The sequence below is a fragment of the Oncorhynchus mykiss genome, chromosome 27 (genome assembly GCF_057628025.1).
Source record: "Oncorhynchus mykiss isolate SJ-2025 chromosome 27, ASM5762802v1, whole genome shotgun sequence".
NCBI lineage: Eukaryota > Metazoa > Chordata > Actinopteri > Salmoniformes > Salmonidae > Oncorhynchus > Oncorhynchus mykiss.
In genome coordinates, this window is record NC_143048.1 from 2,405,577 (window position 1) to 2,430,211 (window position 24,635).

General features: G+C 42.9%; 1 protein-coding gene across 8 annotated transcripts in view; it reads right to left on the reverse strand.

Annotated features, from left to right (window-relative positions):
• The window catches only part of LOC110507309 (fibroblast growth factor 12), a 256,067-nt gene that overhangs the window by 12,932 nt on the left and 218,500 nt on the right, over positions 1–24,635 (reverse strand). For 6 of the 8 annotated variants that reach the window (XM_090224178.1, XM_090224177.1, XM_021587208.3 and 3 more), the window contains 2 exons: positions 9,565–9,675; positions 5,286–5,389 (listed from right to left, as the gene is read on the reverse strand). In XM_090224178.1, coding sequence (XP_090080304.1) covers positions 5,286–5,389; positions 9,565–9,616 — 156 coding nt within the window. In that variant the 5' untranslated portion in view covers positions 9,617–9,675. Of the gene's footprint in view, positions 1–5,285; positions 5,390–9,564; positions 9,676–12,502; positions 12,717–24,480; positions 24,621–24,635 lie in introns of those variants that run through there. The other 2 variants (XM_090224181.1, XM_090224182.1) reach the window with 2 other exon arrangements.

Here is a 24,635-nt window from a genome sequence, read left to right on the forward strand (position 1 = left end):
CAGGCCTGGGCAAAGGCCCATGGAATCATGCTCATATCACAAAGAATTTGAAATAGTAAAGTTTTAAAGGCCCAATGAATACTCACCTTTGTGTAATGATTTAACTCCCACCACTTGTGGGAAATTTATTTTGAAGGCACGTATAATAACAACTGCACGAGGACAGACAGTGACTGACAGTCTGACACACATGTCACAGTTACAAATAGTAGCTAGCTAGAAATTGCTCAACAATTTGTTTTTCACATATTCAAAGAAAAGGAAAGTAGACAATGAATGTAGGGTGTTCCAGCAAGAGTGGACATGTAAATATTTCTTTATTGAGGTATCAGGGAAACTGTGTGCTTAGTGTGCAAAGAGAGCATCGCTGTCTTGAAAGACTACAACTTGTCCTGACACTTCCAGACGAAGCATGCAGAGAAATATAGGAATATGTATTCTGAGCAGAGGGCAAGTGCATCGAAAGAGTTGCTTTCTCAGCTGCAAAAGCAACAAGGACTTTTCACAAAACTGCATTCAGCAAACGACGGAATTGCGAGAGCTAGCTATGTACTGTCCCACAAAATTGCTAAACATAGCAAGCTATTCGCTGAGGGCGAATTCATTAAAGAAAGTTTAATTGACCCTGCAGCAATACTTTGCCCTGACAAGAAAGAGCTGTTTCAAAATGTTTCCCTGTCAAGACGAACAGGTACACGGCGTGTTGAGAATATTGCAGAGAATAATTGAAAGACAAGGTAAAGGATTTAATCTATTTGTCCTTGGCCCTGGATGAGAGCAGTGATGCACGTGACATGGCGCAAGTGTTGATATTCTTACGAGGCATAACCCCAGACTTTGAAACTACAGCGGTCAATAAGTGTGTGGCAAGGCTGGGACTGAGTTTTGAAAAGTTATTCAGTGTGACCACTGATGGGTGCCCAAACTTGACAGGAAAAAACATAGGCCTTTTGAAAAGGATACAAGATCAAGTAGCTGAGCTGAATCCAGATCAGAAAATGATTTTCCTGCATTGCATTATTCTTCAGGAGGTGCTCTGTAACTGTGTTCTGAAAATGAGCCATGTTGTGGATATAGTCACTAAAGTAGTAAACTTCATTAGAGCAAAATCTTTAAACCACAGGCAAGTTTGTCTCACTGTTGGAAGAAACAGAGTCGGGTCTTACAGATCTCCCCTACCACACAAACATGAGATGGCTGAGTTTGGGGAAAGTGCTTAGAAGGGTGTGGGATCTGAAGTTGGAGATTGTTGAGTTTTTGCAAATTAAAGGAAAATATGTGGATTTCCTTCACCTGCAAGATAAAGAATGGTTGACTGATTTTGCCTTCACCATGGACATGATAGCCCTCATGAATGAACTGAATTCCAAACTACAAGGAAAGGGCCTTTTTACACAAAAGATGTACATCCTTGTCAAAGCCTTTAAGGGAAACGTACTACTCCTTTGACCTGCCAAGTAGAAGCCAACAATCTCACTTACCTTCTGACACTACTAGTCTGTTCCCTATCAGATGACCAGCGGGAGAAGTATACTTCGCTGCTGCGTGCTTTGAACTGTGATTTTTCTCATCGTTTTGAGGATTTTCAAAGTGTTGGAATGACATGCTGTTGGTTTCCTCTCCTTCACCGTCAATGTGGATAATGCTCACACTGACCTGCAACTTGAGCTTATCGATCTTCAGTCTGATGCAGTGATTGGAGAACTATTCAAAACAATTTCACTGACGAGGTACTATACATCTCTCGATGAACAAATCTTTCCACAGATTAGGAGTCATGCTCAGAAGATGTTTGTACTGTTTTGGTCAATCTATGTAAACTCAGTAAAAAAAAGAAATGTCCTCTCACTGTCAACTGCGTTTATTTTCAGCAAACTTAACATGTGTAAATATTTGTATGAACATAAGATTCAACAACAGACATAAACTGAACAAGATCCACAGACATGTGACTAACAGAAATGGAATAATGTGTCCCTGAACAAAGGGGGGGTCAAAAACAAAAGTAACAGTCTGGTGTGGCCACCAGAAGCATTAAGTACTGCAGTGCATCTCCTCCTCATGGACTGCACCATATTTGTCAGTTATTGCTGCGAGATGTTGTCTTTCACCAAGGCATCTGCAAGTTCACAGACATTTCTGGGGGGAATGGCCCTAGCCCTCACCCTCCGATCCAACAGGGCCCAGACATGCTCAATGGGATTGAGATCTGGGCTCTTCGCTGGCCATGACAGAACACTGACATTCCTGTCTTGCAGGAAATCACGCACAGAACGAGCAGTATGGATGGTGGCATTGTCATGCTGGAGGGTCATGTCAGCATGAGCCTGCAGGAAGGGTACCACGTGAGGAAGGAGGATGTCTTCCCTGTAACACACAGCGTTGAGATTACCTGCAATGACAACAAGCTCAGTCTGATGATGCTGTGACACACCGCCCCAGACCATGACGAAGCCTCCACCTCCAAATTGATCCCGCTCCAGAGTACAGGCCTCGGTGTAACTCTCATTCCTTCGACGATAAACGCAAAACCGACCATCACCCCTGGTGAGACAAAATCGCAACCTGTCAGTGAAGAGCACTTTTTGCCAGTCCTGTCTGGTCCAGCGATGGTGGGTTTGTGCCCATAGGCAACGTTGCTGCCGGTGATGTCTGGTGAGGACCTGCCTAACAACAGGCATACAAGACCTCAGTGCAGCCTCTCTCAGCCTATTGCGGACAGTCTGACACTGATGGAAGGATTGTGCGTTCCTGGTGTAACTCGGGCAGTTGTTGTTGCCATCCTGTACCTGTCCCGCAGGTGTGATGTTCGGATGTACCGATAATGTGCAGGTGTTGTTACATGTGGTCTGCCACTGCGAGGACGATCAGCTGTCCGTCCTGTCTTCCTGTAGCGCTGTCTTAGGAGTCTCACAGTACGGACATTGAAAGGTATTGCACTGGCCACATCTGCAGTCCTCATGCCTCCTTGCAGCATGCCTAAGGCACGTTCACGCAGATGAGCAGGGACCTGGGCATATTTCATTTGGTGTTTTTCAGAGTCCGTAGAAAGGCCTCTTTATAGTGTCCTAAGTTTTCATAACTGTGACCTTAATTGCCTACTGTCTGTAAGCTGTTAATTGTCTTAATGACCGTTCCACAGGTGCATGTTCATTAATTGTTTATGGTTCATTGAACAAGCATAGGAAACCGTGTTTAAACACTTTACAATGAAGATCTGTGAAGTTATTTGGATTTTTATGATTTATCTTTGAAAGACAGGGTCCTGAAAAAGGGGCATTTCTTTTTTGCTGAGTTTATGTGAACAGACATTTTCAGTGATGAAATTTAACAAGTCAAGGCACAGATCATCATTGTATTTATATTCCGGCCCCCTGACCATCCGCACAAGACAAAATTGTCCCGCGGCTGAATCGAGTTGATGATCCCTGGCGTAGTTGATGATCCCTGGCGTAGTGCATTAATGGGTGTAGGCCTATTGGTGAGGTGGGGAGATGATGGGGGCTGTGGAAAGTTTTGATAGTGATAGTACTGCTCCCAAAAATTATGCAAGACAGTCAAGTAAGTTTTAACATTGATTAATTTGAAGATTTGACTAAGATGTGTCGAGTATTTATAAAATTCACATCGTGGGCAACTAAAAAAAAACATGTTTGACCTTGATCTGAGAAAACACTTGACGGTGGAGTAGACCAATGACAGTGGTTTGATCATAAAATAATGGTTGCTTGTTGACAATGAAAGAACCCCCCACCCCCCTTCTCTGCATATAGAAAATCAAGAATTGCATTTAAAACTTTCATAGATGGAGGCATCAATAACTTATTAGGGATGGACCCACAGCACAGCGACATACAAAGTCAGTGGCCCCACTCTTCCCTTCTCTAAGAGCCACACAGAGATATAACTGCTAAGAGGCCTGTTGTACACTCTTAGAAGGTGCTATCTAGAACCTAAAAGGGTTCTTCGGCTGTCCCCATAGCCCCTTTGAATAACACTTTTTGGTTCCAGGCAGAATCCTTATGGTTCCATGGAGAACCCTTTACACAGAGGGTTCTACCTGGAACCAAAAAGGGTTGTCTTATGGGGACAGCCTAAGAACCCTTTTGGAACCCTTTTTTCTAAGAGTGTAGCGAGACTGTGCTTTATGTTGGGATGTCAAACAAACGAATGGCTCCAACCTCTGCAATTACATTTGTCCTTCCCCTTTGAAATCTGCTGTTGATCTTGGCCAGAAGAATACCCAGAAAATAAAGTATCCCCCTCCCCTCTCTATAAGCATGGTCCCAATATACAATATAGTGCTCCAAAATAAGGGGGGTAATGGTATTTTCCAAACATGTAGGAAACATCTGTTTAGTGAGTGTATTACGCAGTGAGTGTATTATGGTCAGAGAGCATTCATAAAATCTCCATTTGGAGAGTGGTTGTTGTGTGTGTGTACTGTACTATTTCTCATGGTCCCCAGAGGATGACCCAAAAACAAACTGGGAAAATATGGGCCAGCATTTATCAAGCATCTCAGAGTAGGAGTGCTGATCTAGGATCAGGTTCTCCCTGTCCATAATAATCTGACTCCTTATGATCTAAAAGCAAAACTGATCATAGATCGGCATTCCTACTCTGGGACACTTGATGAATGTGGGAGCTGAAGAGAGGATTATATATCACCGGACTGGAGGTAGAAAAGGTAACGGAGGTGGAGAAATAGGGAACATGAGAAGAGGAGGGATGGAAAGGAAGGAAGAAGAGGAGGGAATGGACAGAAATTAGGGATGGAAAGAGAATGGGACTTCACTGAGGCAGACACTAAATAGCTATTAACCATAAATAACCGAAGAGACAAAGGTTGCATCCCTATACAGTGCACTACTTTTGACCAGAGCCCTATGGGTGCTATCTAGAACCAAAAAGGGTTATTTGGCTGTCCCCATAGGAGAACCATTTGAAGAACCCCTTTTGGAGAGGGTTCTACCTGGAACCAAAAAGGGTTATCCTATGGGGACAGCCTCAAAACGCTTTTGGAACCCTTTTTTCTTAGAGTGTATGTAGGGAATAGGGTGCCATTTGAGACAAACAAATGAAGACCTGTTCAAATGCAGACCTACAGTGAATCTAAACTGACTTGGTCCACAGTACTAAGTCCGTATTATCCAGTACAACAAAAGTAGCAGTTACTAAAGAGTTTTTCTAGAACAAGTTTTAATATATCTAGAATATAATCACACACACAAAAAACACACTCAGAGTCAGTCAAGTTTTAGAGTAGCAGAGGCAGGACTTACTGAGGAGTAGAGGAAGCCCTCTCCATTCATGGCTGCGTAGAGGCCGGCCTTCACCCCCTGGATGGCTACCACCCGCAGTCCCACTGGGATGAGGTTAAACAGAGCTGAGGAGAGAGAGGAGGGAGAGAGAGACAGGGGGAGGAAAAAAGAGAGATGCATGAAGAGATATATGGAGAAAGAGACAGAGAAAGAGAGACAGAAAGACAGGAAGGGATAAGGGAGAACGAACACAGGTATAATAAAGGTTACAGTTTATTCCTACCCACCTTACTATTTAAATACAGTACAGCAGTAGAGCAACATCACAGCACTGTGACTTTCACATTTGGGAAGAGTGTTGACTGTTTAGAAAACCAAGTTCAGTGTTCTCTGGGAGTCATTGTATTGAATAAGGTAGGCTGTGGAAGGAAAGTGGTCTATGGTGGATCTTTGAGGGAATAAGGGAAAAGGTAATAAGCGAATCAAATAAGAACCTCAGGGGTATGGGGGAATGTGCCAACACTCCCTTGTCAGATGCACTGATTCAATTTCACTCAGTGAAAATCGACAGGCTCCTTGGTTGGCCAACAAATTACCTTTGTAGGCAGAAAAGAGTAACGCATACCAGAGGCCAGGGGAGCAGCGAAGCAAGAGCCCAGAAAATGATGTGTGTGTGCGTGTGACTGTGCATGCATGTGTGTGTATGTTTAAGCACGATGGGGGTGGATCAAAAGAAATGCATGACGGAGAGTGAAGTGGAGTCAGTGTGAGTGTATGTGTGGGATAAAGAGACTGAACAAATGTGTACGTGTGTGTGTGTGTGTACTCTGTGCAGGGGCGTCATGCCCATAGGCCAGTGGAGGAGGAGAGAGAGTATAGAGTCACACACACACAGCGTTTGATTTGATTTTAGCTGCCGTTGATAATACTAGCCCCTACCATTTTATGAAGTTGGCTTTAGCTAGCCAGCTAGATAGGTTCCCAATCTCCCAACCTCATAACTAGCTACCATGTCATGTCATGCTATCAATCAAGTCATAGTAGTTTGTCTAACTACAGGTAACTGCCAAAAAGGAGACACCAACATAAAGTGTCTTAGTAGAGCGAGCCAGAACAGCTTCAATGCACCTTGGCATAGATTCTACAAGTGTCTGGAGGGATGTGACACCATTCTTCCACGAGAAATTCCATCATTTGGTATTTTGTTGATGGATAACACTGTCTCAGGTGCTGCTCCAGAATCTCCCACAAATGTTCAATTGGGTTGAGATCTGGTGACTGAGAGGGTTGTGGCATAAGGTTTACATCATTTTCAAGCTCATCAAACCATTCAATGACCAATCATGCCCTCTGGATGGGGAAATAGTCATCCTATGGGGATATAGCCATTGTAGCCAAAATAATGGCCTGCCCAACATTTTTATACATGAGCCTAAGCATGATGGAATGTTAATTGCTTAATTAACTAAGGAACCACACCTGTGTGGAAGCACCTGCTTTCAATATACACCGAGTATACAAAACATTAGGAACACCTGCTTGTTCCATGACATAGACTGACCAGGTGAATCCAGTTGAAAGCTGGGATCTCTTATTGATGTCACTTGTTAAATCCACTTCATTCAGTGTAGATGAAGGGAGGAGACATGTTAAAGAAGGACTTTTAAGCCTTGAGACAATTGAGACGTGGATTGTGTATGGGTGCCATTCAGTGGGTGAATGGGCAAGACAAAATATTTAAGTGCCTTTGAGTGTGAGTGTGTCAAGAGCTGCAACACTGTGTATCAAGAATGGTCCACCTCGCAAAGAACATCCAGCCAACTCGACACAACTGCTGGAAGCACTGGAGCCAACATGAGCCAGCATCCCTGTGGAAGACAGCTTGTAGAGTCCATGTCTGACGAAATTGAGGCTGTTCTGAGGGTAAAAAGGAGTGCAACTCAGTATTAGGAAGGTGTTCCTCATGTTTTGTACACTCAGTGTACTTTGTATCCATCATTTACTCAAGTGTTTCCCCTATTTTGGTAATTACCTGTAGCTGGCATGCCTGCTGGCAACTGGGTTGCTAGACTTTAGAAAATAAAACAATTACTAGACTCACAATCCTTTAAATGTTTTACACAAATTTTAAATGTTTAAATGTAATCTTGCACCTTAAGATAATATCATGATATTTGTGTATTAGTTATGATCCCATGATATGTGCCTCCATTGAAAACGGAATTGTCAGCTGTCCAAAGTGCTGTGCTATGGATAGAGTCCAGGCCATAATCATGTTTTTAAGCTATACAGTGTTTGTTTACAATTACATTGTTTTAGAAACAATGGAGTTAAGAAAGCTTATATTTAAGTTGACAGTTGAACTAAGCTCATGAGGCATTTATCAATTATATTTTTTAAATAATTAATGGCTATGTATCAAATAATTTATTAAAGGTTCAAAAAAGGATTTACCAATCCCAGATTTTCATATCATATCCTTAAAACCATCCTAAGACCTGGCAGCATTTTTCACCACTGCTTCCTGGATTCTGAGCTAAAGCCCAGAAAAAAAAACACTGTACGGTAATTCGGGCAGCCGCTAAACCTCATATTAACGCCAGCCTTGGAGCTCCATAATGCCAAAACTCACAAATAAGAGCTTCGACGATCATTCAAGGATCACATAACAACACTAAGCCTTTCGGGATGCTTTGATATGGGCTAGGAAGAAAAAAGTTAGACTTTTTTAACAGAGAGGGATAGGTGAAATAATCCGCAAGGACACAAATACAAAAGGGATAAGAAGGGGATGCAAAAATACTCCAGCATCATGAGTGGGTGCAACTGAGCTCCTGTATGAAGAAGGAGCCCTCCGGCTACACAGCTCACCAGGCATTAATCTTCTCTCAATCCACGAAAACACATACTGTACTGTACCCACCATCCATCCACCCTGAAAGAGCACAACTGGGCAGGCGACTCGTTTTGGGCCGGGAAACAAAATCGTTTTTGGGTCCGTCTCCAACCTCTCCTTTCCTTTCCTTGCCTCTCTTCTACTCAGCCCTGTTTTCCTCCTCTCTTCTATTTCACCCATCTTTTCCTCTTTTCCCCTCCTCTCCCATCCTCGTCATATCAGCTTTCCTCTCTACTCTCCTCTCTTCTTCTCTCCTCTCCTATCTTCTGATAGAGCTCATTGGGTTTACTTCTGGCTTCTCTACTCTATCTATCTCTTTAATATGAGTAGGAGATGTGAACGAAATAAGTTTAACATCTTGCCAGCTGTTGATTCTTCTATTCTCCTTCCCCTGAAGCTCTGGAGACTCATATGCTGTGATATTTTCATTCTGATACAATGAAAGGCCTTCTTCTTCTTCTTCTCTCCAGCTGGTACAGCAGTGGAGAAGGGAAGAGGAAGTTGCCTTTCTTTAATTTTCTTGTTCAGCAGAGTTGCGAATTGAGTTACTGTGGGAACTGCGGCTGCCGCCACCCACTCTTCTCTGCCATTTCACAACTGCCAGGTACAGTAGGTAATCTCGCCCCTGCAATACAGTGTGTGCTGCAGCGCTAACACACACACTCTGCTATGACATAGATAGGGAAATAGTCGTAGTGTGAATTGACCAAGCACAGGTTAACTACTTACTTAATACTCTTCATCTCTATTGAGAAACAAAGAGCTCCCTCCACCTGTCCTTGGCAACATGTTGTGCCTCCCTCCAAGAGCACACAGGTTGGATGAGTGGCCCCCTGTGGCTCAGTTGGTAGAGCCCGGCACTTGCAATGCCAGGATAGTGGGTTCGATAGGTGGGACCACCCACCATACAAAAATGTATGCAAGCACTGTAAGTCGCTTTGGATAAAAGTGACTTATAGGGCCAACACTTTGCTCTGGACTTCAACTCTATCAAGTGACTCCTGCATCTATTAAACTATCACTTTAGTGTGTGTGTGTGTGCACGCACAAGAAACACAAGCCATGGTGTGCACACACGCATGCACGTAACTTGTGTACCTCTAGGCTGGTACTGCATGTAAGTCATGGAGGGGACAGATCCCCTTCCCACCAGACAGATGGACGGGAATGCTCCTAGCCTGACCTGGCCTGAGTGGGTGTGTGTTGAGTGTTGAGGCTTGCACAGGTGATATCTGTGGAATTCTAGATTGTGGTGTGTCATGATGAAATGGCATTTGTCATCGTAAGGGCTAGGCATTTTTTCAGACCCACGTGACCTCACCAGGACAAAGTGTATTGTACTTTCAGATTGTATGATAGGAGATGTGCATGTTGGGAACTGTAATGTGTGTCATATAAACTCACTGTAGTCGCTGTTCTCGTCCTTGGTCCCATTTATAGTGCCATCCGGCTTCATCTGCAGGTAGAAGCCCTGCTCGCTGAACAGTCGAGTCACAATGCCCTTCAGCTGCGGCTCTGCAATATAACACAACAGGGATAAGAGTTAGCTAGCTGCTTGGGTCGTGTTTATTAAGCACCAAACAGAATAAAATGGACTGAAACAGGGAGGGACTACCTGAATGTGTAAAAATAAGAATAGCTCATTTTAGATTTCCATTGCGATGACCACGGCCCAGGTCACTTAGGCACCAAAACACTTGAATGCCATGCCCTCATACCCTCAGTACCCATTTCAATGATTAGGGGCTGACCAGGGAAAACAACAGCTAATTGTACTAAGGGCATTCAGAGCATGCAGATACCAACATAACACTAATCAGTGGAAAACCATCTAAACCATCTCCCAGTCTTGTAGATAAAAAAAAAAAGGTTTCAGTTGATGGGTCAAAACTGAACTGAAAAATAAACGGTCAAAGACGCCACCTCCAGATCATGAACTGGGCACACAATATGGGACAGATAAACTTGGCACTACAGCCGCCTAACACCCAAATTATGCAGGAAGAGACATAAAAAGACTAAAATACAGCACTATTTAGAGCAAGTCGGTGTGCCAGTTAAATGCTGATGATGAGGTGGACCCAGTGGATGATAGAAACCCTGAAAGGTGGAAAGATATGTTAAATATGATGCAGAAATGTGTGGTCCACCTCTTCTTATCCATCGGTGACAGATATGATACTCTCAGACCTCTGACTAACTTGTAGCCTAACTGTCACCAGAAAATGCTTCACCTTACCCTGGACACTAATAGCTCTGGTCCAGTTCATTAGTGTGCCTTCCTTCACTTCAAGTACTGGAGGAACCCGCACAACAACAACATGTGAAAATCACGTTTTCACATGATAAATATATGTTTTCAGATGTTGAGCTTAGATTTCATATGTGAAAACATATTTTCACATGTATTAAATGTATAGATTACATGTTAACAACACCTTTTCACGTGAGGAGAATAGCGTGTTTTCACCTTACATGTGAATTGAAAAACAAATCACGTGAAAATCACATTTGCAGTTTCATATGTAAGAAACGTCACAACCATTGTAAGTTCACATGTGGGGGTGAAATAGTGTTATTCTCCTCACATGTCAAAAGGTGTTAATGTGTTGCATTCTATAAACCTTTTTTTCTATAAAAAGGTTACATAGCCTACCTACCTGAGCATAAAAATAATTATTTCTTACTTCTGAGCTATCCACTCTATTATTAGCCTTCCATTTCATCCTAGCTAGCCATTTTTAGCTTCTGTTATTGTTAGCTGTCCATTGGTTTTTGTTACATTTAATAAACAGGCTACAATAGTGTGTGTGTTTATGTAATTCTGCGTGATTATTTAGTTAGTTAGTAAATAAATAATTAAGCCAATTTGTGCATCGCTTATTCATGTTTTAGGCTAGGGTTCGTGCAGATTTACGAGGTCAACGACATTCAGAATGAGACTGAAATTAGGAAATTATTAATTATTGACTGTAATGAGTTAATGAGTTAATTCGGGAAACGGTAACTCATTAAACAAACTTTTCCCATGGTGCCCCAAGATACTAATTAGTTAATTGTTACATGATTCATTTAAATTACGTAATAATTAAATATAGTTAATTATTCGATAAATAGCATTATTCGATAAATAACATGAATGATCGTCACGTAAAAAAAATAAAAAAATGGACAGCCCTATTTTGAATTGAACAGTCAATATCTGAGATTGAGAGAAATTGATAATAAATATGCATGGTCAAGACATTGGCTTCTCCCATGGGAGACCTGGGATCTAATCCCGCCAGTTTCAAAAGCACATGCTGGTTTAGAATATCACATGTGAAATGTTGGAAAACCACTAGTCTGAGTCATGTTAAAAATCCATGTAAAACTTTATGTGTCCGAAAACCATGTCTGGTCCGTGCATTTTTTGTTTTCACGTGACATTTTTCACGTGATTTGTGAAAAATGTGTTTTTTTAATGTTTTTTGTTGTTTTAAGGGCACTCAGTGCAGCAACCCCCTAACTAATAAACATTTACCTGTAGACAACCAGACTAAATAGCCCTTGGTGCATTGCTGTTGTAACTCACTTGACCAGTATCCTACATGGATTTAAAAACTCGGATGTCCCCCCCATGTGAAATGAAGAGGGGAGAGAGGTTGCTTCAACTGTGTATATCAATGTTCAGTTATGGACTTCTTTAAAATGATGTAATATGCCAACATAAGAACACGCAAAAAGTTTGAATTGACTCTGATGGTGGCATGCTCAGTGGTGAAAAGAAAAAATACTTTGAAGTACTACTTAAGTCTGTACGTTTTTCGGTATCTGTACTTTACATTACTATTTATATTTTTGACAACTTCTATTTTTACTCCACTAAATTCCTAAAGATATGTACTTTTTACTCCCATACATTTTCCCTGACCCCCAAAGTACTCATAACATTTCAAATGCTCAGTCTGAAAGCGTTCAAAATACAATGAAAACATTTCAAATACATTATCTGTACAACTTAAAACAACAATGCAATGTGAAAACAAGTTGACATTGAGGTTAAACAAAGTGTGCGTTTATCAATTTACCTGATTTTGCTGATTTTTTTTAAAGTGTACAGCTCAATTTGAGCAAATTCTGAATTTGCGGAATGATTTGAACTGAACAACACGTTTCCCCAAAACGTTCTTGTAAATTATTGAACAGACAGATATGTTTGCTCCGCTCAATGGATGTGCAGGGTGTGATCTTGAAGCAATGAGTGACGTTAAACAGTAACAGTACAGCGCCGTTTCCGTTAAATTGAACGTTATATTACGTTTTAATGTACTGAACGCAGCCCTGCTCTGAGGTCACTGACCTGGCTTCCTGCGGACTGGTCTTTTCTTGCCGCTGCAGAACCGAATTTTGTTGAAGACAGTAAATATATGCCTCTCACACAAGGAGCGGGGATCTTTGTTGGGGCTGGTGCGCCGTTTCGAAGTAGCGACCTTTTCGCTATTTGCCTCTCTTGCTTGACGTTTCTGTCGTATCAGGGAGCTGGCGAGCGCCGCCGCCATCTCCCCGGTAGGCTAACCTTAGTGTAGACCACTTGAATCGTCTCCGCATCTACTATGAGCGAGATGTTGTGAAGATACTGCTGAGGGTGCTGATTATGGCTGGTCCAATGCATAAGGTTGCGTAAGTGCGCCATGATGATAAATATGTAGGTAAGGTGCATAAAATGACTGAACAAGCTGAATGTTGAAATCAAACATATTTGCGATCTAAATAACTGTAACAACATCGATATACATATGAAATATTGCAAAGGCAGTCTTTACAAATATGTAGGCTACTATATCTCTAAATAAACACATTTGTATTTTACATTCAGCACATTGTGCACATTTCTCAAAGGTACTCCTTTATCTCCAGTCCAGATTATTCCCAGTTATCCTGATAAAATGTCCCGTAAATAGTTTCATTATCCATCGTTTTCACTCCTCGTCAATTTCTAGTGCTCGACATTGCACAACTTTCTGAGTTCACTGTTCATGTACGCCTCACCAGCCCGCGGACGGCATGGTCTTTTGGACTACTACGGGCTCGACACTCGAGCAGCAGGTAAAAAAAAAATCTAAATTCGAAACCTCAATGTTCTCTGGAAGACGGAGAGTTATAACAAGTTGGAGAACAGTCGGAAAATATATGTTGTCATGACAGGTAATGAGCATCCTAAACTGACATCATTCGAACACAGTGGTTGAACCAATGTTGTTTCCACGTTATTTCTTTTAAAATGACTTTCAACCAACGTGGAATAGTCGTTGAATTGACGTCTGTGTCCAGTGGGAAAAATCGAAGCACAAATCTCACTTGTAGCCTGTGGTGAAAAGTACTATCAAAGCAACCGGTGAAGTCCACTCTTCATTGCCTGGTTTGCAAACAGCCTTTCTTTTTCGCTCTATGCAATCCTACGTGATTGTGGTTCGGATGAGGAATTATCGGAGGCTGAGAGAAAGAGAGGGAAAGGAAACCAACGAGAGAGAGAGGAAGCGGGCTTTAGCGAGTGTGTGTGTGTGGTTGAGAGAGGGAGGGAGAAAGAGCAGGAGGGAAGAAAGAGAGTTAGAGAGAAGTGGTGCATTGTAAACGAAAGTGATGGTGGGCTGCTTGGCAGTAGGTGCGCCAGCAGCAGATACATTCCATAATTCAACATCATTTCACCAAAGGCTATGAGAAAGGCAGGTCTACATTACACAAACCGATCTCGCGCACCAGACATACTTCCTGCGCGCAATATAGCCTATGGACTGGGGGCGAGGTAATGCAAACCTAGTCCCTAGGCTAGTAGCCTGTATCTGTACCTGTAACCTACCACACACATGAACCAGCTGGATACCGGCTGTCCCGAGGCACTGCATCTCTCTACCTTATACTGTAAACCTAATTAAAAAAGAGAGGGTCTAGCAATTTTTTTCCCACACCTTTATTTAACCAGGTAGGCTAGTTGAGAACAAGTTATCATTTATAACTGCGACCTGCGACATTGAAAGTTAATATATATAAAAAATAAAATAAAAAAAGAGTTCTTAACAGGGTGTTTTTTTTAACCCTCCTTCAGACATGAGCTCTCTTCAGAGCAGATGTTGAGCACGTTAACCAGCAAAGCAGTGGGATACAAACAACAACACAGAGTTACACATGGAATAAACAAACGTACAGTCAATAACACAGTAGAAAAGTCTATATACAGTGTGTGTTAATGAGGTAAGGTTAGGGTGGTAAAGCAATAAATAGACCGTAGTGGTGAATTAATTACAATTTAGCAATTAAACACTGGAGTGATCGATGTGCAGAAGATTAATGTGCAAGTAGAGATACTGGGGTTCAAAGGAGCAAAAAAATAAATAAATAACAATATGGGGATGAGGTAATTGGATGGGTTATTTACAGATGGGCTATGTACAGGTGCAATGATCTGTAAGCTGCTCTGACAGCTGATGCTTAAAGTTAGTGAGGGAGTCTCCAGCTTCAGTGATTTTTGCAATTCGTTCCAGTCATTGGCAGCAGAGAACTGTAAGGAAAGGCGGCCAAAGGAGGAATTGGCTTTGGGGGTGACCAATGAAATATACCTGCTGGAGCGCATGCTACGGGGTGCTGCTATGGTGACCAGTGAGCTGAGATATGACGGGGCTTTCATCTATAATTCTTTACCTAGAAAATACTTATAGATGACCTGGAGCCAGTGGGTTTGGCGACGAATATGAAGCGAGGGCGAGCCAACGAGAGCATACAGGTTGTTGTGGTGGGTAGTATATGGGGCTTTGGTGACAACGGATGGCACTGTGATAGACTGCATTTTACAGTCTAACCAGACACCTAGATATTTGTAGTTGCCTACATATTCTAAGTCAGAACCATCCAGAGTAGTGATGCTAGACGGGCGGGCAGGTGCGAGCAGCGATCGGTCGAAGAGCATGCATTTAGTTTTACTTGCATTTAAGAGCAGTTGGAGGCCACGGAAGGAGAGTATGGCATTGAAGCTCGTCTGGAGGTTAGTTAACACAGTGTCCAAAGAAGGGCCAGGAGTATACAGAATGGTGTCGTCTGCGTAGAGGTGGATCAGAGAATCACCAGCTGCAAGAGTGACATCATTGATGTATACAGAGAAAAGAGTCGGTCTGAGGATTGAACCCTGTGGCACCCCCAAAGAGACTGCCAGAGGTCCGGGCAACAGGCCCTCCAATTTGAGAAACCAAGGCCGATAATGTGGTGATTGACAGAGTCAAAAGCCTAGGCCAGGTCTTTAATCGATGGTGGTTATGATATCATTTAAGTACCTTGAGCGTGGCTGAGGTGCACCCATGACCAGCTCGGAAACCAGATTGCATAGCGGAGAAGTTACGGTGGGATTCTAAATGGTTGGTGATCTGTTTGTTAACTTGGCTTTCGAAGACCTTAGAGAGGAAGGGTAGAATAGATATAGGCCTGTAACAGTTGTGGGGGAGGGGGGAGGCGGGGGGGGCGAGGGCAATAAAGTCATTCGACACGCTTTGATTGATGACCATAGTCACATTGAAACAGATGATATCAGCAAGAAGGCCTAATGGTCTGATCATTCATGAATATCCTATACCACATTGTGCTGAGAAATGGCTTGAGGACACTTCCATAAACAGGACGATCTCTTGTCATAGACGATCACTTAATATTCCCATCTCTCATTTTGTCCAGAATGATAGTGCAGTTGTGGGGTGTTTTGGTGATTCTCATGTTCTAGCAACTGAGACAATTCCATCCAGTGTAGCTTTTTTTAGGTTACAGCAAGTGACACGCACGCAAGTGAATCCTCCACCGTGAATAAGTCACACACTCATGCTATTCTAAAATGGATCACCGAGCGGGCCTCTCTCTCTCTCTCTCTCTCCAAAACCTTCTGTCGTGTCAAGCGGAAATTATTCACTCAGGATACTCCTCACTGTGCATCTCTCAGGGCCGATGCGGGTTAAAAGTGTCTTGTTCCATTTGGCACAGGGATTTTTTTTGGGGGGGGGGACTCAGTCTCAACTTACTGTTGATAGTTAGAATAGTAGAATACACAAGGTCAATTTCGAAATGTGGATGTGGATCAGCAGTTTTTCACTGACAGTCATTCAATTAGCCCATGTCAGCTAACGTGTTTTATACTTGTAGTAATCATGGATGAATTACCGAAAGGGGGCCCCCATTGATTTTGTTAGGTATCACCATTTGTCACCAGATATCATATTAAAGACTGGGGATGGGCCAACAAAATGTTGCTTAGGGCCAGCGCTGACCGCATGGGGAGGCAGGTAGCCTAGTGGTTAGAGCGTTAGACTAGTGACCGAAAGGTTGCAAGATCAAATCCCCGAGCTGACAAGGTAATAATCTGTCGTTCTGCCCATGAACAAGGCAGTTCCTAGGCAGTCATTGAAAATAAGAATTTGTTCTTAACTGACTTGCCTAGTTAAATAAAAAATACAAATGTTTGGGTATGGATGTGGGTACGCAGAGCTGGGAGACACTACGGTCCTTGGATGTACACAGAGAGCTAATAATAATATGCATGTCAATCTTTGCTGGCTGAAAGTGGAGGAGAGATTAACTTCATCACCACCTGTATTAATGAGAGATGTTGAATGTACCAAGTGGTCTGTTTGAACTACTGGTGCACAGCTCAGACACCCATGGATACCACACAAGACATGCCACCAGAGGTCTCTTCACATTCTCCATGTCCAGAACAGACTATGGGAGGTGCACAGTACTACATAGAGTCATGACTACATGAAACTCTATTTTTTTATTTTTTATTTTTTTATTTCACCTTTATTTAACCAGGTAGGCTAGTTGAGAACAAGTTCTCATTTGCAACTGCGACCTGGCCAAGATAAAGCATAGCAGTGTGAGCAGACAACACAGAGTTACACATGGAATAAACAATTAACAAGTCAATAACACAGTAGAAAACAAAGGGGGAGTCTATATACAATGTGTGCAAAAGGCATGAGGAGGTAGGCGAATAATTACAATTTTGCAGATTAACACTGGAGTGATAAATGATCAGATGGTCATGTACAGGTAGAGATATTGGTGTGCAAAAGAGCAGAAAAGTAAATAAATAAAAACAGTATGGGGATGAGGTAGGTGAAAATGGGTGGGCTATTTACCAATAGACTATGTACAGCTGCAGCGATCGGTTAGCTGCTCAGATAGCTGATGTTTGAAGTTGGTGAGGGAGATAAAAGTCTCCAACTTCAGCGATTTTTGCAATTCGTTCCAGTCACAGGCAGCAGAGTACTGGAACGAAAGGCGGCCAAATGAGGTGTTGGCTTTAGGGATGATCAGTGAGATACACCTGCTGGAGCGCGTGCTACGGATGGGTGTTGCCATCATGACCAGTGAGCTGAGATAAGGCAGAGCTTTACCTAGCATGGACTTGTAGATGACCTGGAGCCAGTGGGTCTGGCGACGAATTTGTAGCGAGGGCCAGCCGACTAGAGCATACAAGTCGCAGTGGTGGGTGGTATAAGGTGCTTTAGTGACAAAACGGATGGCACTGTGATAGACTGCATCCAGTTTGCTGAGTAGAGTGTTGGAAGCCATTTTGTAGATGACATCGCCGAAGTCGAGGATCGGTAGGATAGTCAGTTTTACTAGGGTAAGCTTGGCGGCGTGAGTGAAGGAGGCTTTGTTGCGGAATAGAAAGCCGACTCTTGATTTGATTTTCGATTGGAGATGTTTGATATGAGTCTGGAAGGAGAGTTTGCAGTCTAGCCAGACACCTAGGTACTTATAGATGTCCACATATTCTAGGTCGGAACCATCCAGGGTGGTGATGCTAGTCGGGCATGCGGGTGCAGGCAGCGATCGGTTGAAAAGCATGCATTTGGTTTTACTAGCGTTTAAGAGCAGTTGGAGGCCACGGAAGGAGTGTTGTATGGCATTGAAGCTTGTTTGGAGGTTAGATAGCACAGTGTCCAATGACGGGCCGAAAGTATATAGAATGGTGTCGTCTGCGTAGAGGTGGATCAGGGACCGCAGCAAGAGCAACATCATTGATGTATACAGAGAAAAGAGTCGGCCCGAGAATTGAACCCTGTGGCACCCCCATAGAGACTGCCAGAGGACCGGACAGCATGCCCTCCGATTTGACACACTGAACTCTGTCTGCAAAGTAATTGGTGAACCAGGCAAGGCAGTCATCCGAAAAACCGAGGCTACTGAGTCTGCCGATAAGAATATGGTGATTGACAGAGTCGAAAGCCTTGGCAAGGTCGATGAAGACGGCTGCACAGTACTGTCTTTTATCAATGGCGGTTATGATATCGTTTAGTACCTTGAGTGTGGCTGAGGTGCACCCGTGACCGGCTCGGAAACCAGATTGCACAGCGGAGAAGGTACAGTGGGATTCGAGATGGTCAGTGACCTGTTTGTTGACTTGGCTTTCGAAGACCTTAGATAGGCAGGGCAGGATGGATATAGGTCTGTAACAGTTTGGGTCCAGGGTGTCTCCCCCTTTGAAGAGGGGGATGACTGCGGCAGCTTTCCAATCCTTGGGGATCTCAGACGATATGAAAGAGAGGTTGAACAGGCTGGTAATAGGGGTTGCGACAATGGTGGCGGATAGTTTCAGAAATAGAGGGTCCAGATTGTCAAGCCCAGCTGATTTGTACGGGTCCAGGTTTTGCAGCTCTTTCAGAACATCTGCTATCTGGATTTGGGTAAAGGAGAACCTGGCGAGGAGCAGCGGTGGGGGGCGGGGCTGTTGGCCGAGGTTGAAGTAGCCAGGCGGAAGGCATGGCCAGCCGTTGAGAAATGCTTATTGAAGTTTTCGATAATCATGGATTTATCGGTGGTGACCGTGTTACCTAGCCTCAGTGCAGTGGGCAGCTGGGAGGAGGTGCTCTTGTTCTCCATGGACTTCACAGTGTCCCAGAACTTTTTGGAGTTGGAGCTACAGGATGCAAACTTCTGCCTGAAGAAGCTGGCCTTAGCTTTCCTGACTGACTGCGTGCATTGGTTCCGGACTTCCCTAAACAGTTGCATATCACGGGGACTATTCGATGCTATTGCAGTCCGCCACAGGATGTTTTTGTGCTGGTCGAGGGCAGTCAGGTCTGGGGTGAACCAAGGGCTGTATCTGTTCTTAGTTCTGCATTTTTTGAACGGAGCATGCTTATCTAAAATGGTGAGGAAGTTACTTTTAAAGAATGACCAGGCATCCTCAACTGACGGGATGAGGTCAATGTCCTTCCAGGATACCCGGGCCAGGTCGATTAGAAAGGCCTGCTCACAGAAGTGTTTTAGGGAGCGTTTGACAGTGATGAGGGGTGGTCGTTTGACTGCGGCTCCGTAGCGGATACAGGCAATGAGGCAGTGATCGCTGAGATCCTGGTTGAAGACAGCGGAGGTGTATTTGGAGGGCCAGTTGGTCAGGATGACGTCTATGAGGGTGCCCTTGTTTACAGAGTTAGGGTTGTACCTGGTGGGTTCCTTGATGATTTGTGTGAGATTGAGGGCATCTAGCTTAGATTGTAGGACTGGCGGGGTGTTAAGCATATTCCAGTTTAGGTCACCTAACAGAACAAACTCTGAAGCTAGATGGGGGGCAATTCACAAATGGTGTCCAGGGCACAGCTGGGAGCTGAGGGGGGTCGGTAGCAGGCGGCAACAGTGAGAGACTTATTTCTGGAGAGAGTCATTTTCAAAATTAGTAGTTCGAACTGTTTGGGTATGGACCTGGACCTATTCCACATCAAGTAACTGATGCAAGCAGTAAAATTTGATTTAAAAACAGCAACACAAACATATGCACACATGCATGCATATGGACTATACATACATGTACACATGGATTTTGTACTGTAGATAGGTGGTAGTGGTGGAGAAGTGGCCTGAGGGCACACAGTGTGTTGTGAAATCTGCGAATGTATTGTAATGTTTTAAAACGGCATAAACTGCCTTAATTCTGCCTTGGCAGTAGCTTTCAGCCATTATAAATAAAATACAAAATGATGAGTTCATCCCTGGGCTACATCATCACGCATGCCCACTGGGTGTTGTGGCTAAGTTGTGTCATATAATTTTTCTGGTTGAGTCCATTTCGGCTGCAAATGCATTCCAAATGCAGTGATGTCCTTTGCTGACTTTGTCACAAGTAAAAGTTGATCAATCAGTAGGCCTAATACCGACGACCGGAGATTTATCGGTCAGCGACTGAATGGGAATGCAAATGTTTTTTTTATCCATTTTAGAATAAGGCTGTAATGTAACAAAATGTTGAAAAAGTGAAGGTGTCTGAATACTTTCTGAAGGCACTGAACATACAGTGGGGCAAAAAAGTATTTAGCCACCAATTGTGCAAGTTCTCCCACTTAAAAAGATGAGGCCTGTAATTTTCATCATAGGTACACTAGCTATGACAGACAAAATGAGAAAAAAAAATCCAGAAAAACACATAAGATTTTTTATGAATTTATTTGCAAATTATGGTGGAAAATAAGTATTTGGTCACCTACAAACAAGCAAGATTTCTGGCTCTCACAGACCTGTAACAACTTCTTTAAGAGGCTCTTCTGTCCTCCACTCGTTACCTGTATTAATGGGACCTGTTTGAACTTGTTATCAGTATAAAAGACACCTGTCCACAACCTCAAACAGTCACACTCCAAACTCCACTATGGCCAAGACCAAAGAGCTGTCAAAGGACACCAGAAACAAAATTGTAGACCTGCACCAGGCTGGGAAGACTGAATCTGCAATAGGTTAGCAGCTTGGTTTGAAGAAATCAACTGTGGGAGCAATTATTAGGAAATGGAATACATACAAGACCACTGATAATCTCCCTCGATCTGGGGCTCCACGCAAGATCTCACCCCGTGGGATCAAAATGATCACAAGAACGGTGAGCAAAAATCCCAGAACCACACGGGGGGGACCTAGTGAATGACCTGCAGAGGGACCAAAGTAACAAAGTCTACCATCAGTAACACACTACGCCGCCAGGGACTCAAATCCTGCAGTGCCAGACGTGTCCCCCTGCTTAAGCCAGTACATGTCCAGGCCCGTCTGAAGTTTGCTAGAGAGCATTTGGATGATCCAGAAGAAGATTGGGAGAATGTCATATGGTCAGATGAAACCAAAATATAACTTTTTGGTAAAAACTCAACTCGTCGTGTTTAGAGGACAAAGAACGCTGAGTTGCATCCAAAGAACACCATACCTACTGTGAAGCATGGGGGTGGAAACATCATGTTTTGGGGCTGTTTTTCTGCAAAGGGACCAGGACGACTGATCCGTGTAAAGGAAAGAATGAATGGGGCCATGTATCGTGAGATTTTGAGTGAAAACCTCCTTCCATCAGCAAGGGCATTGAAGATGAAACGTGGCTGGGTCTTTCAGCATGACAATGATCCCAAACACACCGCCCGGGCAACGAAGGAGTGGTTTCGTAAGAAGCATTTCAAGGTCCTGGAGTGGCCTAGCCAGTCTCCAGATCTCAAACCCATGGAAAATCTTTGGAGGGAGTTGAAAGTCCGTGTTGCCCAGCAACAGCCTCAAAACATCACTGCTCTAGAGGAGATCTACATGGAGGAATGGGCCAAAATACCAGCAACAGTGTGTGAAAACCTTGTGAAGACTTACTGAAGACGTTTGACCTCTGTCATTGCCAACAAAGGGTATATAACAAAGTATTGAGATAAACTTTTGTTATTGACCAAATACTTATTTTCCACCATATTTTTCAAATAAATTCATAAAAAATCCTACAATGTGATTTTCTGGATTTTTTTTTCTCTTTTTGTCTGTCATAGTTGAAGTGTACCTATGATGAAAATTACAGGCCTCTCTCAGATTTTTAAGTGGGAGAACTTGCACAATTGGTGGCTGACTAAATACTTTTCCCCCCATTGTACATACATTGGGGCGGCAGGTAGCCTAGTGGTTAGAGCGTTGGACTAGTAACCGAGAGGTTGCACGATCTAATCCCTGAGCTGACAAGGAAAAAATCTGTCGTTCTGCCCCTGTACAAGGAAGTTAACCCACTGTTCCTAGGCTGTCATTGAAAATAAGAATTTGTTCTTAACTGACTTGCCTAAATAAATAAAGGTTAATAATATATATATATATATATATATACACACAGTGCCTTCGGAAAGTATTCAGACCCCTTCACTTTTTCAACATTTTGTTACATTACAGCCTTATTCTAAAATAATTGTTTTTGTTATCCTCAGCAATCTACACACAATACCCCATAATGACAAAGTGAAAACAGGTTTTTAGATTTTTTTGCAAATATATTTTGCATTTAAATAAAAAACAGATACCTTATTTACATAAATATTCTGCCCCTTTGCAATGAGACTCGAAATTGAGCTCAGGTGCATCCTGTTTTCATTGATCATGCTAGAAGTGTTTCAACAACTTGATTGGAGTCCACCTGTGGTAAATTCAATTGATTGGACATGATTTGGAAAGGCACACACCTGTCGATATAAGTTCCCACAGTTGACAGTGCATATCAGAGAAAAAAACAAGCCACGAGGAAGAAAGAATTGTCCGTAGAGCTCCGAGACAAGATTGTGTTGAGGCACAGATCTGGGGAAGGGTACCAAAACACTTCTGCAGCATTGAAGGTCCCCAAGAACACAGTGGCCTCCATCATTCTTAAATGGAAGAAGTTTGGAACCACCAAGATTCTTCCTAAGCCACTCCTCAGTAAAAGACACATGACAGCCAGCTTGTAGTTTGCCAAAAGACACCTAAAGACTCTCACACCATGAGAAACAAGATTATCTGGTCTGATGAAACCAAGACACAGTGGCCTCCATCATTCTTAAATGGAAGATGTTTGGAACCACCAAGACTCTTAGCACAATCTTGGCATTATCTCAACCAGCTTCATGAGTTAGTCACCTGGAATGCATTTAAATTAACAGGTTTGCCTTGTTAAAAGTTCATTTGTGGAGTTTCTTTCCTTCTTAATGCATTTGAGCCAATCAGTTGTGCTGTGACAAGTTAGGGGTGGTATACAGAAGATAGCCCTAATAACTTTTGAGAAAATGGCCTTTGAACGTTTTGGTACCTACTGGAGAGGTCTTCTTTGTTCCCTTAATTTGGTTTTCATACAGGATGTTCACAGTCAGACTGTTGGATAAGGTCAGACATATCAGTTGCCCAGGCTCCCCCTTTGGATAGATCCCATTAAAAAACTTTGCTAGGTATTCTGGCAGTTGGCATATCCAACAGTCTATTCCAAAGTCTCACCATACACACCTTCCATCTCACCTCACAGGGTTCCCAGCCCATGTCCCCAGTTATTGCAAGTATAGGTGCAAACTTGTGGATACCTAAAAAGTAACGTACTGCTCTGTTATGGACATGTTCATTTTTGAGATGCTTTGCACCCCACACTCCTGCTGAATAGTCCAGAACAGGACACACGCATGTCTGATACAGTTTGGAATACATAGCATGACCAATATCTTTGAGTGTTTTTGTTTTCCTATAACTCCCCTAAGAGCTCTACTTTCTGATTCGGACAGGGCAAATGTTCCATATAGAAAGGTAATATGTTCATTAAAAAAAAAGACCACATATTTAAAATTGTTACTGAACTCAAGAATGTCTTCACCAAAACACTTCTCTTAATGCATTTGAGAAAAACAGGTACTATCTGTGTTTTTGTCTGGGTCTCCATTTTTTACACTAACTGACTGTACATAATAACATGTTCTGCAGGTCTTGTTCAGTTTCTGCCATCAAAATAATATCATCAGCATATAAAAGGGTACTTAGCATTTCATCATTACATCTTACTCCAATATTTAACTGTTTAATTTATTTTGCCAAATCATTTATAAACATAGCAAACAGTCGGTGATAAGGCATGTCTTTGTTTTATACCCGAGGGTGTGGGAAACCAAATCGGAACAATTTTCATTAATTCGCACACAAGCAATTGGTACTTTGTAAAGAGACTGGATTGCGTGATACAATTTCCCAATAACTCCTGTCTTTAACAAACTATAGGCTAAAATATCCCTATTTACAAAATCAACAGTTTCTGGAAATCAATGAAACATGCAAAAGTAGGCTTCTCTTCATGTAATCTATTTCTGACTATTATACAGACCGAGAAGATATGATCTATACAGGCTCTGTGTGATACACCATTAGACTGCATGGAGCTTGGTTTGGCTGCCAACCTCATTCTCTATCATTCTCCTGATTGCCACTCAACCCCCCCAGCTCTGATCACCTCAGAGCTGAGAGTAGAGGACCCATGTGACTCACAGAGAGGATGCCATGATTAGTTTTCTCACTGACCTGCTTCAGCGAATCAGCAATGGTAGGCCTACAGTTGGCTGCTGATACTGTGGTCGTGAGTGGCTCAGTTGATTGAGTGTGGTGCTTGCAAAGCCAGAGGTTGTGGGTTTGATTCCCGCTGGGGCCACCCAAACGCATGACTGAAAGACAATTTG